The sequence below is a fragment of the Cuculus canorus genome, chromosome 13 (assembly GCF_017976375.1).
Source record: "Cuculus canorus isolate bCucCan1 chromosome 13, bCucCan1.pri, whole genome shotgun sequence".
NCBI classification, from domain to species: Eukaryota; Metazoa; Chordata; class Aves; order Cuculiformes; family Cuculidae; genus Cuculus; species Cuculus canorus.
The window spans coordinates 20,327,028-20,343,905 of NC_071413.1; the positions used below are offsets into that span (position 1 = coordinate 20,327,028).

The following is a 16,878-nucleotide window of genomic DNA, read 5'->3' on the forward strand; positions in this document are numbered from 1 at the left end:
CGATCTTTTGGCTCATGGCCTGCAAACGCACAGGCCAATATTTAACTACATCATTGAATGGAGCTGTTCAAAGCAGCAGCTTTAGGCACTTGTATATTTTAATAATAGCAAAACCAAAGTTCAACAGCTGAAAATTATTAGAAGATCTACTTATCGTTGGCATCTTTACTGGAAGTCTTTCAGTTTTCAGTTATGTTGCTTGTTTTTAAGCATTTAAGCTACGTTGTACTGAAAACCTCGTACAAATAAGATAACTTTTTCCATAATAAATGATTAATGATTTCTTTCTCAGAATAGATAAAAAGTACTAATTAAATACTAAGGCTATCACTGAAAAATCAAGTTACTAAGGCTTTCACTAAAACCTTCTATAAAAACTGTGTGATTAGCAGAAATAGTGTTTCTGCACACTTACTTGAATAATGCACCAGAAAATATCCTGCTGTAAACAGAAGCCAAATTTTATCAGTATCTGCATCCTATTTGGTTCAGCACTGGAGCACCCTGGAGATGTCCAAGGCCAGGTTGGATGGGGCTTTGAGCTCCCTGATCCAGGGGGAGGTGTCCCTGCCCGTGGCAGACGGTGGAACTGGATGGGCTTTAGGGTCTCTTCCAACCCAAACCATTCTGTGATTCTGTTTTATGTAGGTCCAGGAATGTTATCCCAGTCATTAATATCAGTCAAGAAACATTGCAGCTGAGCCATATGTTAAGTCTTCTACCCAGAAGTGCTCACATTTCCACAAGTTTTCATTTTGCTTAAGGTACAAAGGAAAGGTACTCTCTACAGCCGTGTTTAACCACACATTTGGTGTTTTCTGTCACAGATAACTTTACCACACATACAGCACATTAAAACGCATGACAAAATATTTTACTTGCTTTAAACATTTCACTTATTAGAGGAAACAAATTCAGACACAAAAGAATTAACATTGAACAGCTTCTGACATAAAATATTCATTTGACAAATACAGCCTTTTCTTACCAATGGTATAAAGTAAGCTATAAAAAGATTCAAACAGAAAGCCAGACCGAATGTTACATAAATCAAATAGTCAATTGTTAGCCATGTTAGCATTACTTAAATTTAAAAAAACTTACTGAATCACATGTAATTTAAATTTACAAAACCTAACAACTCTGTCAGTGAATGTTCTCACTGGGAAACATGAGGCCAAGCCAACATGACACCTCTACGGGCTCGTTTCGCTGTGGCAATACCTTAGCAAACGCTGCTGCTGTTCAACACTCAGCTACAAAATCCAAAACACTCTTGAAAGATGTCATTGATGAACTTTCTTTCTTTCTTGCATCTATAAAGTACAGATAAAAGAGAAAATATGAATACAAATATTGACACAAAACACTGCATCGTTTTAGAAAACATTTCAGTAGAAGAACACTCGCTACTGAATGCTCCTGCCGAGGCCAAAGCTCAGCAGGAACGCTGCCTGCTCTGTCCAGAGACGGCAGCTCTGTGAGGAGCTGTAAGGACAGTGAAACTGCCAGGGAGGTTTTCACAAACCATCATCAGAAAAGCAACTGAACAGAGAAAATACTAACTTCCAAACCAAAATACCAAACACAGCTATTAATTTAGAGTCCTTAACTGAAATTCTTATTCTCTTCATATCCTGTCAGGTGGCACTGTAAGATTCAAAGGCTCTCTAACATTTTCCCAGTTCTGCTCTCTCCCTCCAAGCCCAAGCCCTGATTGAATTATACCGGAGACTATTGGATTGTGCAAAGCACAATCCCATGGGCTGCGAATTCTGAGAGCCTGTCCTTTTGTGCAAGTCAGTTCAGGGTCAGAAGGTGAAAACTGAGCTGACAGCAGATGTGATTAGCAGAGAATTAAATTATGATTACTTGCAGCTGTAACCTGTAGTATTTCTTGGAAAGATCAACACTTGTCCGTCCTTTCTGAAATGGATAAGACCACAAAATTGCATTCCAGTGATTACCCATTTCTTTTACTCCACTCAAAAGATAGTTAACTTCTTCAGTCGTGAAATCTTTTCGAGTTCTTCTCTTGTTTATAGTTCTTGTGTTCATGTCCAGGGAACGTATTTCATTGTTCTGCAAATATTTGTTTTGCTGTAATTAATAATTATGTTATTATACTGTTTCACCCTTGGAAGTAATGCTTTATTACTGACAATACAGTCCTAAGTCACTCTAAAGAAACAATGACTTTGTCAAGAGAACAAGGGATCTTCAAGATTTCTTCACTGCCACCTGCTCACTGAATTATAGCTTTTTTTTCCCATGACCATCACCTCAATTTCTGTCCTGCCTACATAGTTTATACCTTCAGTACATTTATTTCTTTACGTTTCTGTTATTTGTATACCATGCAAATTTTCATTAATGCAGGAAAAAGCATACCTTGCCTATTATTCTGAAAGGATTGTCAAAAAAAACTTAACTCATTTCAGGGATAAATCAGTATGACTGGAGTAGAATCAACACAGAGGAGTATCTTTTCAGTAAGGTTCACTTTGTTGCTGGGGTCTCGTTAGAGGTGACTTTAAAAGAAATCATGCAATTCATCATGATATTATTTGGACATTTATAAATAGTGAGTGTATGATTAGGCTTTGCATAACTAACCTCATCTTTGTGAATTGAAGAGATACAATTTTCTCTTAAGCGCTGACATTCCTGGTTGCATACTTCTTTGACTCTTTGTCTCTTCAAGTTAGCATCTTGGATTTCTTTGAAAGCTATGAAATTGCAAACAAGGCCACCTCTGAGTATTTTAAACTAACTGCAATCCACTGTAAAATGGAATATAGTGCTGTAAAGGAACATTTCTTCTAATATGTAAATATTAGAATATGTAAATATTGCTTTACCAGTAATATCTCATTTTCATTAGATCTTTTTCTCACCACTGATGTTAACACATAAGCATTATTTATACCCTGGAAGCAACTCTCAAATAATAGGAATTAGCTTAAATGTCAGCGGCGCTATGACTGAAGAACATATCAGAGAATCACAGAATGATTCCAACCAGGGGATGGAAAGGACCTCAAAGCCCATCCAGTCCCACCCCCTGCCATGGGCAGGGACACCTCTCCCTGGATCAGAGGCTTCAAGGCCCATCCAACCTGGCCTTGAACCCCTCCAGGGATGGGGCAGCCCCCACTGCTCTGGGCAACCTGGGCCAGGGCCTCCTCACCCTCACAGGGAAATGTTTCTTCCTAAGATCTCATCTCCACCTCCCCTCTTTCAGCGTAAAACCATTCCCTGCACTCCCTGCACTCCCTGATCAAGAGTCCTGTCCCTGCACTCCCTGATCAAGAGCCCCTCACCAGCTTTCATGGAGCCACTTTCCATACTGGGAGGCTGCTTTAAGGTCTCCTTGGAGCCTTCTCTTCTCCAGGCTGAACAATCCCAAGTCTCTCAGCCTGCCCTCTTAAGGGAGGTGCTTTGTGGCCTCCTCTGGATTTGCTTCAACAGCTCCATGTCCTTCCTGTGCTAGCTCCAGAACTGAACACAGGGCTCCAGGTGGGGTCTCACCAGAGCGGAGCAGAGGGGCAAGATCCCCTCCCTCGCCCTGGTGCTCCCACTGCTTTGGATGCAGCTCAAGATATGGTTGGCTTTCTGGGCTGTGAGCACACATTGCCAGCTCACGCTGAGCTTCTATCAGTACCTCAAATCCTTCTCCTCAGGGCTGCTCTCAAGCCATTCTCTGCTTTAGCCTGCAACTGGGCTTGGGACTGCCCTGACCCAGGTGCAGGACCTGGCACTTGGCCTTGTTGAAATTAATAAGGTTCGTACAGGATCCCCTCTCAAGCCTGTCCAGGTCCCTCTGCATATCTGTTTGACTTCTTAGCCATTTTTTCTCCCAACAGGAAGCACCAGTGCTTTTCTCCATGCCCTGATCTAAATGCAAACCCTGATCATTAACTTATGCTTATGACAGAATTAATTTTCCAGTAATACTCACACTTTTCATATGTAGGTATCAAGTTATAGTCATGATTCAACCTAGTACTTTTACTAGGTTCCTCTCTATTTGAAGTATTAGATTTGTTTTTTCTAACTGGAGTCAAAAGGATACCTGAAAAAAGGGCCAAACAGTAAAACATTATGCATCTTCCTTAAAAACAAACAAACCACAAAACAGAGGTTATGTTTGAGGAATTTAAGACAGAACCATGTTTTGAGCCATTCTGCTATCTGGTTTTAGAAGAAAGACTGGAAAATACAGTTTACTTCGGAAAATGTTTACTTGCTAAAGGTAATACATTAGTGTAATGGGCTCTTGGTCAATGTAGTAACATAAAACTGTAGCTGGAGCGCTGCAGGATGTACCCACAAACAACACATTGTGAAGAAAAATCCTTGCCAACTACATTAAAAATGTATCTACAGAGTAAAGAAAACACTAAAACTGTTAACTTTTTTGCTATATTATAGATACATGCTCTGCTATTTACAAATGGGCGGGTTTTGTGTACTGTAAAGAATAAGAGGTTTAATGGGCAACTGATGGTTCACAAACATAGTTCCTAAACTGTAATGCAGAAACTGATAGAACTCCCGTTCCCTTTTCCATCAGTACGTCATAACACAGAACAGGTAAACAAATCTCTACCTAGTCTTCTGATAGGTTGCTTTTAGTTACTTGTCCTAGTATCGTTGCATATGTTAGAGTTTACCCTTTTAGCTATTCAGCACACAGAGGCACAAGTCCTTAGCAGAGCTCTAAGAAGAAACAGGTATAACAGGATTATGTGGCTACAACTATAATAGAGTGATGCCGACGCCAGGGACAGGCAACAGTTCTGGGTTCTGATCCTGGCTATACCTCTCCATTTTAAAAATTAACGCCACAAAACTGAAAAATAGCAGACGGCATGGAAGGCACCCCGACAGGATTCAAAGCAGTACCTACAAAGCAAGTGCCAGATAATTTTGTTGTGACCTAATATGCATAAGGCAATTTCAGGATTATAGAACATGCATGTTCTGGCCTATTAATATATAGATTTTTCACAGAAACCCTAGGAAATACAAACATAATTCCTTATCCATGGCTTGTCCTAGTCAAGTCCTGCAAAAGAGTTACTTAAGACAGTAAGGGCTTTTTGCACTGATTTCCAAACCAAGCCCTTACTTTGGAAACTATCCTTTTTGCTCCTAAAAGTTGATATTTCTGTATGCAGTCTGTCTTTCTTCAGGGGAGTCAGCAGTATTTCTGGAAAACATAAGACTGACATCAGTACAAATGCCAGTAACTAATAGCTATTTAACTTCCAGAAAGTCTCCTTTAAACCAGAAAAACATAGGATGCATTTTTATTTAATTCATTAAGAATTATAAGCCTCCTCCATCCTTAAGTATGTAATATTAGAATGAAATTACTTTGTTATCATGTCATATACCCATTCACACTTATTTCAGCTTAATACATTCCCTTTATTAGTACTTGACTACCTGGCAAACAGGACAGAGCCTCATCAAAAGCCTGCAATGTGGGGATATCACCATTGCCAAGAAATACCGAAGAGCCTCAGACCAGAAGTGGCTAGTTCTGATCTCACTTAGCACAAATCACTTCTAAATCATATTAAATGAGTGAGCTTATAAGAGCAGAGCAATCAAAATCAGACTGAAAAAAGTTCAGAATTTTGAATACTATTTAAAACAATAGTTGCAATGGGAAAAATAGTTAACACAAAAGAATAATTACTCTCATAAGTTGCACGTCTACTGTTGTTACAAACAGCCAATTTGCGAAGATCGTTTTTATATCTTTCTTCAGCTTCCAGAATGACTTTGTGAAAGTCACACTGGTACGGACAACTTTGCAACATCTGGGTAAAGGTTTTACTGTTGAAGCACAGTGCTCCTGCTGTACAGCCTGGAAGAAAAAAACAGTATATGGCAAGCACGGCAGTTATAGCAGCCATCACAAAGCCCAGCATTTCATTTTACTCACTATGATCTAGAACTTGACCTCCAATTTTCCAAACACGTATCTCAAAAGAGGTTACACTTTACCCATCTTCTTGAAAATACCTACCTGTTTCGTATTTGCTCTCTAAAAAACAAAAGGGTTTTCAACACGACCTCTGGGACCAAGTTACACTGCACTTCAACTCCAGAAGTTCTAAAAGAGGCAGGGATCCTCTACAGAAGTAAAAATATTAGTGGGATGGGATAGGAAGAATGCAGACTCAGGAGCCGAACTATAAAAGATGTCTTTGCCTTACTTTGAACCTTCCTCTGTGTTGTAACAGTTATCTGTATTAACATGAACAAACGTCTAGCTTGGGTATGGATTTCCTCCTGACAGGAAGCCATCATTTTAATTTTTGAGGACATTCCTAGGGTAATTTATGGTTTAGTTATTCTAAGGAGGAAAACATCCACTCTTAAGTATTCTTGTAAATAGCACATCATATCTTAAGCTGTTGTATATTCTGTTTGTTGGTACATTCACGTTAAGAAAAGATACTTGACCAAAACTGGAATATGTAAGCTTTATTTCAATATTTCTGTTTTATTTTAGGGGCAGAAAAAGGAAAGGAAGCAATTCAAAATTACAGGATAGGTAATCCAATAGATTCATTAAAATTTCTGTCATGTCAGTTCACTTACTGCATTGCATACTCTTTAAGGCTTCTGTTGTGGACTCAGGAAAGAAAGATATTTACCTAAGCACCTTAACTCTGCCATTTTATGGGATGCAGATTTAGTTGAAATACTTTTCTTTTCCTTGTTTGTCTCCGAGTAGAATGAATGTTGACCTAAATTAGGAGAGAAAACACCCCACTAAGAATATGCAATCTATCTTTTGCCATGGTAATCGTGCATTAGCATACCTACATTCAATTGTATTTCCTACTGGTAGAATAAAGTTTAATTTACATAACAGCTGAAAAGCCAAATGGAATTCCTGAAGTTAAATGGGTTGCATTTACATTTTTCTAAATCCAGAATACTTACATTTAATTCAGTGCTTTCTCACCACTCTCACAAAGCTTATTACTTCCACTCCATAACAACAAAATAGCTCTGTAAACTTACATTGCTTAACTATAACTATAAACTTTATTTCTAGTTGGAATTAGATACTGAAAAATGTGATGTATTGGAATAATATTTATTCTTCATTTAAGTAGACTGGAGACCAGGTTGGTTACCTGTAAAGTTACCATGCTGGCAAATACTCATCTAAGGAATAATTAGAGATTTCATAAATCAACAAGAAATTAAATTATGAATAAAGATTTCATTGAATAGACCCCAATTCTGAAATAAACCTCTCAGACTAGGAAGATTAATGCAAATCCAAACAAAAATTATCTTTAGCACAGCTTTAATGTGCAGGAAGAGCTTCAGGCAGAAGTCACTCTCACAGGTAGGTTCTATCAACAATCTTAAATACAGAACAAAACCAGCACCCTTACACATTTTCTATTAATAGTTTTCATTCTTCAGTAGGAATTGCATTCAGATTCAACTTAAAATATTTATGAGTGATACATTAATTTGCATAGTGAAAATAAATTTAAAAAGGAAGCTTAAATATGTATTAGAAGAAAAGTAAAATAAATATTCTCCCAGAAAATTGTATAACATACAAAATTCCAAAACTGCACACAGTTAAAGAATATTATACATAATGTACTTTGTCATCTACTGATATATAAAATCTGAAAAAACATAGCGGTAAAAGTAGACAAAACTAATTAAGGTCTCATTAAGACCAAAATTATCTAAGAAAATAATATGTTTAGCTACTAATACCTGATGTGCCTATCTGTTTCATATTTTTATCAATCTCTGCTGGTTGTTCAAATAAGCATTCCCTGGGAAGATCAAAACGTGAAAAAATTAAAAAAAATATAATTGAACTGCACAACACACATTTACCTGTGAATTAGCACACACATTGCAGAGGGAAAACTGGAAACACACTAAATACATAAAACACTAAAAACTGATTCTAATTATCCCAAGTTACTGGGCTGGAAGTACTCAGCATGTAACTATCATGCTGGAAGTCTGTTTACTAGAGCTCTGTGATTAGCATGCCTCTCAGCACTGTTCGGCAGGTCATCGCTGTGTTGAAGGCATTAGAAGAGGGCCTGTAACAGGCGCTCTACACAATCTGTCAGAAGCCTACCTACCATTCACAGGGAAAGAGCAGAAGCTTTTGTTCCTGCAATGTCTATAATCCGCATCTGTTATGACAAAGACTGCCATGGAATATTCTCTAGCAAGCTACCAAAAGGCCATGTCTTTTCAGCAGGAGAAAAGGCATCATTAGTTAACAGATAACTTAAAAGGCTGACATTCAATTTGGAAACCACTAAAGAACAGCAACTTAGTAGTTCTGCTTATACTTAGATACTTACCTTCCTTGACAAACATACGGATTTTTTACAGATGCAATTTTGTCATTTATCCTGTGACTCTGAAGTACACGATCTGCATGTCGTTCGTTAACTGAAAACAGAATATTACTCTGTTTGCTTTCTCCAACAGAAGCATTTACTGGATCCACAGTGTTCACTATTTCACTTTTGTGTGGAAAAGAATTTACGGATGGAGCAAGGACTTGATCATCTGACTTAGAGGTCAACTGTGGACAAAGTACTTCTTTATGTGTTCTTTCTACGTAAGGTTTTGGATCAGCAAGGTTCACTGCATGGTACTTTGATGCTTCAATGTTGGCTTCTGAAGATCTGTCTACAAATACTCTTTCTTGCGCTCTTTCCTGTATTGAAAAATACTAGTTAGCAAGTATACAAGTGCTATAAAAAATAAATCCAGTAACAAAATTAACTAGGATAGATCAGTCTAACTCTGAAGGCAAAGCAAATTCCAGAGAAGCTTCAAAACACCCTGAGTTGAGAGCCAGCAAGACTCTGATGAAGATGTTTAAGTAGTTACTAGTGGATGCTAAGTGATAGTTCCAGGCTGAAGCAATGGATTTGCTACTATTACAACCACTTCCAGAAATGAAAGCATTTGATTAACTTAAGATCCAGCTAAATAACTCAAAAAACTTGCTGCTCCACACGCAGAGACAACAAGTACTTAAAGAGCATCAGGACAATATGGAACAATTTTATTTTGGTACGTGTTCACATTTGTCCATCGTCACTTCTCCCATCGTAGTTGTGCAGCCATGGGAATTTCATGCATGCAAATATTAAAATTATAGGTTCAAATTATCTCAGTTTTGTATAATAAACTGAAATGCTTCATAAAAATACAGACGCCTGTATTCTCTGATTGCCCTGCATACTTCTTTGTATGAGGTACAGTAATGGTAAAAGTTGGGTTGTAGTTTCACACACATCCAATGTTTTTCCTTCTTTTCTAGCTCAAACTGAAATTATCTTAAAAGTTTTACTTTCTATTTATCTCTAAAAATTTCCGTAAAATTTCCCTTATTTTATCCTACTTTAATAAATAGGCCAACCTCATTATGTTCTTTTTCAAGCAAGTTTATTCTGTGTAAGATTTCTTCTGCTTTCTCCCAGTAGTCCTGTAGACTCCTGCTTCTGACTTCCACGTCCAACTCTTCTGCATTGTTCACATTTAATGAATTATCGTTTGTTTTCAGGGATAATTTTTCAGCTATATAAAATAGAAAACAATATTAATATTCCAAATTGTATCAATAAACATCTCAATAAATATTTACTCCATTTCAGTAGGCTGAGGGACAACACCAGTAATTTAATGCAAAATATAACGTCTTAATAATATTTTTATAACTATAATTTTAATTTACACGTAAATGTTAATACACTGCAAATATAAACTGCAGTTACAAGAGGTGAGCTTGAAATTAAAGTTACTATAAGCCATTTAGTCTGGTTTAGTCTCTGGGTACAGTGGTACACACCCGGGAATGGAGCTCCAATTGTGTGTTAAATGACAACGTCAATATTTTGCTCATAATTTATAAGTGGCACAGCTTTTAAGAACTGAGGCTACATACAGAGGTGTCACAAATGCATTATTACAACATCATTGGGATTTTCACTTTTCTTTTTTTCACCAAAACACTGTACTGTTTCCATGGGGGCAAACACGCAACTTCTCTGCAGAAAACAAACGCCTCTTGGAGTACAGAGAACTGCAAAGCTGCTGCAGTTAAAATCACTAGAAAGTCAACAGAACTTAAAGATAGAAACCATCTCTGTAATTTTTAAAGCAATAACAACAAGCTTACTCATTTGTTTGCAGTTTTGCAGCACAAAAGTAGCAGCTTTGTTTAGTTCCTCATCCTGAGACTCAGTTAATAACTGAATCATAAGTGGAAGACCATTGCTCTGGAGTAGTTCACACTGGTTTGCTTCTAAAATAGGACATTGTAAAGGCAAATACATTGGTTTCAGCCTCATACACAATCTTACAATAATTTTAGAAACCAATAGTAGTAACTGCCAGGGAAATTCTGAAACAGAAATTTTCATTATGGATCCAGGAGTGCTGTAATGACCTACTGACCAGATTGCAGCAGAATCACTCCGGATCACATAGGATAATTTGATCATGGCTCAAATTTCTTGTAAGAAAACTGAAGGAGAACTGAGACAAATTATATGACTGAGATCCAAACTCATTTAATTGTCACCTAAACTATTGGAATTAGGGCTTTTCCATTTGTTTTCTTCTGGGATATACTCTTAAAGTATGTAAGCTACATTTATGTAAACCTTGAGATGCAGAAATATCACAAGCTTAAATTTATAATTAGCAATAAAATTAGTAGTTTAATCTTGGTCTAGCTTATCTGTTCCTCCTCGCTAACTATGTAACTACCTCAATTTTTCTATTGTGAACTCGTTTGTGTTACGTACACATAAAACCGACAGTTTTTAAAAATAACTCTTTGTTGTCTAAACTTGATAAAACAAAGGAATCAAGAAAAGATGGAATGTGATTGTTTTATCAGTATTGACATTTTAAGAGAAACTTTTGTTTTGTTAGTTTAATCATAGTCCTATTTGAAAGATGCTTTCCATTAAGTTTGGTTTCAATTAATTCTTCATGAAAGGGTGTCTTTTAAAATACCAGATTTATGACCTACTGAGCTAATTACTGAACTTGCTATTGGATAATCAATCAGGATTTTTGGACATAATGCCTTTTTCTTATGTTTCTGAACATATATTAAGAAAACCAACAGTGTAAGTAAACAAGGATCAGTATCTCACGACTTGCCATTCTGTTGGCTTGTACTACCATAAAATACCAACTTTAGTGTTATATTTGCACCAGATATGCTTGGGAAAGCCCTGAGGAGGCCTGGCAAAAACATTTCAGGGTCATCTACTGTTTAAGTTACTTCAAAAACAATACTGTTTTTAAAAAATTAATAGCTACGCAAACAGTGGACAGAAGCTGTATATATCAAGGGCCTATAAAAATGAGCTCAAAGAGACCTATTTTGTGTGTAGTTTTCAGTAGTTTTCAGGTCTGGATGAATTTTACCCTCTGATACCTAAGCCCAGCTCTGATTTCTTGGCTAATAGTCTAACTGTCATAAGCTCTTAAAAATAGTGTTAACAGTTTTAAACTGTAAGTAAGATAGTTTTAAAATTTAAAGATAGAACATTATAGAATCATATTTTTTCCTGAATATTAATATTACATTATTTAATAGAACTTTCCTTCATGTTCCAGTCTTATTGAAATGAATCTATTGAAATAAGGTACCAGAACTTAGTGAAAACTGACAGGAAAAAAAGAAAAAGAGACACCTTACCACAAACTTCCGTACAGTGTCCAATTGTTAGAATAACACTAATCTTTCCTCCTGTATCCAGAGTGTCATTGGACAGCAGCTTCAGTAGCTCTGACACAGCGTGATACTTTGCCAAGACAACACCCAACGCAGCTATTAAGTTAATAATAATTTGAAGAAAAATAAACTAGATAGTAAGCATATAGGCATCATCCAAGTTTAAAAAGCTGTTTTTCAAGGGAACTCTGCAGACCTCGAAAAGCCTTGGGCCTGCACAGTTCTTCTCTCTTTTTCATTTGAACACTTCAAATTACCGTTTCCCTCCTGGTGCAGTAATCCTGCCCCTGCTGCTCCCCATATATCAAACCTCCCTTTTCCCCAAATTGTGCTGTACAGAGATACAGCAGAAGACAAGCAAGGGCTTTGCAACACACACATTCTCTAGAGCTCTGCTGAGTTTGTCCACGTACTTTATCAGCTCCACAATAGATTAAGAAAGAGTAGAATACGGTTTGACACAAACTATCTGCCACAAAGAGAGCTAGGAACGTTTCTGGTAGAGGGCAACCTCGTCCTGAAAAAGGGAATGCTACTGCTAGTACATACATGCTGAAACCTAATCCCGTCACATACCTGTTCCTTTGAAACCAGGCTCAAAACTCGTGCAGGTAAATGCTTTTACCTTTTTTCAACTTCTGTTAGTGAGCACTTAGTGGCAGAAGTGTCAAATACAATAATCACGGCCAACAATACAGGCTCACAGGTTTCTCAAAACCTTCTGATGGAATACACAAAGACCTCATTAGGATAGCACTGCCCAGGCAGTAAATCAGAGTAAAGATGCATTGTGCAGACATTTGTTCAGCTCCACACCCAAGTTCCTAAAGCCTCCTAAAGCTTACAAAGCTCATTAGCTTAGGCACAGGGCTACAGAAACACAGGCCTTAACTCCAGGATCCGAGCTGACTGCCTCACCCAGTTCTCAGCTTTGCTTACACAAAACTAGTGCTAGTATCTTATTTTGAATTTTCAGTATAAATTTCACTATGTTTATTTTAGCAACAATGGGAAAGGAACCCACCTCAGATGAACTGAATGATTCCCCATATACACGTTACAATTTGTAAAAATCTGCAATATAAATTGGCTTCTATATAACTTAATTGCCTTTTAGCATCTATTCATATTACCTTTCCACCAAAGCCAGATTTAAAAATTGCATTTTAAAATCCCATAAATGAAAAATGGTAGCTGTTTTTTTCACTCACAGTCATTGGCAATGCAGGCATCCAGAGTCTTTGTTACCACTACGGCAAGTTTTGTGCTTGAGTGACCCATACAGGAATCATGCATCAGCTTGATGAGAACTTTAGCCAATGTATCCAAGCCTCCAACAGAAACAAAGTATTTCTGCACATATGCTTAGTGAATGAAAAAAAAAAATGTGTCTTAAACTATATAGTTTGCAAATTGTTTTGGCCTTTTATCAGTTAGGCTCATCATAATTTTTCTGTGCATGTATTAATGATTACATTTCCATCCACACAACAGAACTGAAGTTGGATAGATAGTAGCCTCGAGACATGTAGTAATTGTCTTATGAAATAGTTGAAGGACATACATGGCCTAATATGTGCAGACAAATAGCAAAGGTTATGACGGAGTTCTACCTAAGTCATTGTTTTCAGAGATGTAATTATTACTTACATTTTTTAAATACTTGTAATCAAAACAGCTTCCAAGTGGTTTTCAGTGACCTCACTAAATATAGCCAGCCTGTGGCTATTATTGCCCTTAAGCACAAAGCAGGTACTGTAACTAAAGATGGTGGAATACAGCTTTCAGAGTAAAAATTAATTAGTAGAGACTACAAAAAGTAATCAAACATTTAACTATTGAATTTAACTATTACTGCTACAAAAGCGAATCTATTTAAAGCTTGAGCTGCACTTACAGTTATTTGCAACGGTGAGACCAACAAATGAGCAAATAGGACGAACTATCTCAGGCTCTGTGCAGCTTTCGAGCCACTCTTTGGCATATGGAAAAACTGAAGAGCAAATGTTTTGATTATCTTCTGGAAAAGTAAAAACAAATAACCCCAAATCAAAGTGTAATATGAAATTTCAATTGAATGAAAACAAACTGTTGTCACTTTGGAGAAATACTTCAAACGTTTTTCACAATTTCAACAGCCTCGCTCACCATTTTGAGGGTTGTTAACACAGGCACAGAGAGTGCTGCAGACTGAGGACCACAGCTGGTAGCACTGGTTAGTGTTTTCATCTGACAGATTCATCTCAGATGTGGAAAGAGTTGTTCTGTTAAGAACAATGCAAACAAGTCTCAGATGGTCAGACCTAAGGCCTAAGTAGACTACCATCTTTCTTTTTGAATTGCAACTGTTTGCTTACCTGAATAACTGCAGCAGAAGACTAATGCAGCCTGTATCTCTGACATAGGTTTGCCCACTCCCTGAAAAAGAACACATACAAAACTCAGAAGGCACATGCAACCTGAGACAAAACCTTACGTCAAGATAATTTACATATATACATTCTGTTTCCATTTCCTAAGCATCATATATCCCCAGAAAAAACAAACACAAAACCACACCAACACATTGGCCAAAATGTTCCATTTCTGTCTATGTCTGTTTATTTTCCATACACTGCCAGAAACTACTGGTTTGCATCATTTTTTTTAAACTATAATTTCATTTTTAGGTCTAAACTATTTTCTGCTATATAAGGAAATCCAGCAGGCTATGATCTACTTACATACTTCAGTTTCAGTTAAATGCCACAATTCGTCTTTATAAATTAACTTTATCAAAACATTACTCATTGAGTGTTCCAAATTTCTGCACTGCAGATTGGCATATAGCAAAAATTGGTGTTATAAAAGAGAAAAAATCCAACTTACGGTTATTTGAAACCAGTACTAAGATGACATAAACAGACATTCTTTTCAAGTTCACACCAGAATCCTTATTACTTAAAAATAAAATGAGGTCTTCAAACACTGCAGAAGTACACAAAGTTTGTTGACAGTAAACTGAAAGCAGAATATAAAGAGGGTTAAGTCCAAAAGCAAGCTGTTCGCAATCCCAAATTGCTTTTGTAATGCAGTAACTGGAGTCTCTACTGCATCCAGCACGTGGTGAGTGGAGACAAAACAGGACTCTGAAGTGATTGAGGAGGTTTTGTCCCTGCAGCCAGTTCTACACCAGCCAGGACCTGGGCCAATCTTGGAGCAATCTATGAGTCATTTAACACTCACTGCCAAGGAAGGGAGGCAGTGCCGCTGTCTGGTATCATGAAGGCATGCTGCCTACACAAATCAACAAGGTATTTCTCCAAATTTGGGGACCCATAGGGAAACAGTGGCACTTTTACTGCCCCTCACTTAGGCTGATAATCTTGTAATCTGATTTTTGGGGTTATAAAAGTAATGGAGGCAAAGCGCAAGCAGAAGCAATAACATGGGATCATAACTTGCTCAGAAACATCAATAATGTTGCTTATTACCATTACTCTCTATTATAATTCCTAATGTAAATAAAGCCGCTTCCTTTACTATGCAATGAACATTTGACTTTGCAAGATCATTTATAAACATCAGACCACCGATTTCTCGAAAATATTCACTTGCTTCACCTATAAAAGAAAAAAAAAAAAGAAGAAAAATTAATCTTTTGCTTTTGTTTCAGTCTAAGGTGAAAACTTTCCAAGATTTTACCTTCTCAAGCCTTATATTCTTTAGAGAATTTTTTTACAGTGACAGCTGCTTAACGTCTATTGTGAACACAAAATAGTCTTGTTTATAAGGAAGAGAGCCTCTTACTGTTTTGTTGGCAAATTGAACAAATAGTGATCAAAGCTTCTTTCTGAGATACAGGACAGTCCATCTGATATTTAAGGCATTCCAGCAGTAAGTTCAGATCTGTTTTTGTACCTAAGAGCAAATACAAAACAACGTCATGCAAATTGTTATAATTTCTTTACACTAATCTATGCATTTTAAAGGAAAAAAAACAGTAAGCAAAAATGGAGCTATGCCACTTTTATCCATCTATAAATAACGCACACTTAATCTAAAAATATACTTCTGCATAGTTTATTTGAGCATGATTTCCTTAGCTCAAGAAACAGACCCCTTTTAATATTTCTGGCCTTTAATTAGTTAGTAAATGCAAGGTGCATTAAGTGTATTGGAGTGAATAACAGAACCATGAAACAACTGAGAGTGAGAATACAATTGAAAATCTACAGAGTGAACAGGGAAAGAGCCCAACCCCAAGGCTTCGGAGATGATATTTAGTTACAGAAAACTTAATTTGTTACATCACAGCAGCTATAATCTTGAATCAGGTTGTCAGGTTAGTAAGTTAACACAAAGCATTTTCTGGGTATCTACATGTAACCCTAGGTAGGTAAGCCACAATGAAAACCTGTTTCTTAGTTTCTTGTGTGTAATAGAGACTTACTTGATAATTATTTGCAACAGTAGCAACAGATATTGTATATTTAAAAAAAATTAAATTTTGAGGTTTCTTAAAGAAATTAAAATACAATAAAAATGTCAGTAAATATCAGCAAATATTTACTGGTGACTTTGTTGTGGTATTGTTTACTATTTGAAAACTTCTAATTAATGTTGCCTTTTTGCTATCCAATACAGAATTCAAGAATTTGGCAACAAGGAAAAAGAATATTTCCCCAACAGTTCACCACCCGACGACAGACTATCACAAAGACTTTGTAAAATTGATGCGATAACAAATAACAAGTTATAGTTGCTATCTTACCACACTGTTTTTTCTGCACCGTTTGATTTTCCATTTTTGGTTGTATCCCTGTTCTTGTTCTACGATATCAAGGAAAAAGTGTTTTCCCTTTAGATTAGCAGTGTTTATAATATCACATGCAGAATAAATGAAATAATTTCTATTAAAATACACTTTTTCTAATTTTCTGGTTTTACACTTTCATCTGATACACAGTTCAATATGCTCTTGCATGGCAAAGATTTTATCTGGAAATACAGTACTTTATAGAAACACTACATTTGTTAACTGTGTTATTACATTTTGAAAGTTAACATTTTGCAGAAATCAGCTGACTCCACGTCACCATAGTGGT

The 16,878-nt window shown here is 36.7% G+C and overlaps 1 protein-coding gene across 7 annotated transcripts; it reads right to left on the reverse strand.

The window, feature by feature from the left end:
• Window positions 1-487: 487 nt before the first annotated feature.
• TERB1 (telomere repeat binding bouquet formation protein 1) lies at window positions 488-16,665 on the reverse strand. 7 transcript variants are annotated; one of them, XM_054079154.1, is made up of 20 exons: window positions 16,545-16,665; window positions 15,581-15,691; window positions 15,265-15,393; window positions 14,660-14,791; window positions 14,149-14,209; window positions 13,940-14,055; window positions 13,689-13,811; window positions 13,003-13,122; window positions 11,756-11,887; window positions 10,217-10,342; window positions 9,458-9,615; window positions 8,385-8,746; window positions 7,774-7,835; window positions 6,678-6,770; window positions 5,711-5,881; window positions 5,135-5,215; window positions 3,962-4,075; window positions 2,617-2,729; window positions 1,873-2,100; window positions 488-1,316 (listed from the first exon to the last, which is right to left on the reverse strand). In XM_054079154.1, exons 1-20 carry the CDS (start codon window positions 16,576-16,578, stop codon window positions 1,287-1,289), a joined length of 2,496 nt encoding a protein of 831 aa, XP_053935129.1. In that variant the 5' UTR covers window positions 16,579-16,665; the 3' UTR covers window positions 488-1,286. The 7 variants fall into 7 exon arrangements, with proteins under 7 accessions (XP_053935129.1, XP_053935128.1, XP_053935131.1 ...); XM_054079153.1 differs by having other exon boundaries at window positions 1,873-2,082; window positions 13,003-13,155; XM_054079156.1 differs by having other exon boundaries at window positions 1,968-2,100; window positions 13,003-13,155.
• Between the last annotated feature and the right edge of the window lie 213 nt (window positions 16,666-16,878).

What these genes read in the sequence shown, in the direction of transcription:
- TERB1 (XM_054079152.1), bottom strand. Translation starts at nt 16,578, where the DNA reads ATGGAAAATCAAACGGTGCAGAAAAAACAGTGTG. An exon ending in GAAACAGATAGGCACATCAG is followed by an intron (nt 6,771 to 7,773) that starts GTATTAGTAGCT and finishes CTCCTAATTTAG; the next exon opens with GTCAACATTCATTCTACTCG. An exon ending in CTTCAATTCACAAAGATGAG is followed by an intron (nt 2,101 to 2,616) that starts GTTAGTTATGCA and finishes TATTAATTACAG; the next exon opens with CAAAACAAATATTTGCAGAA.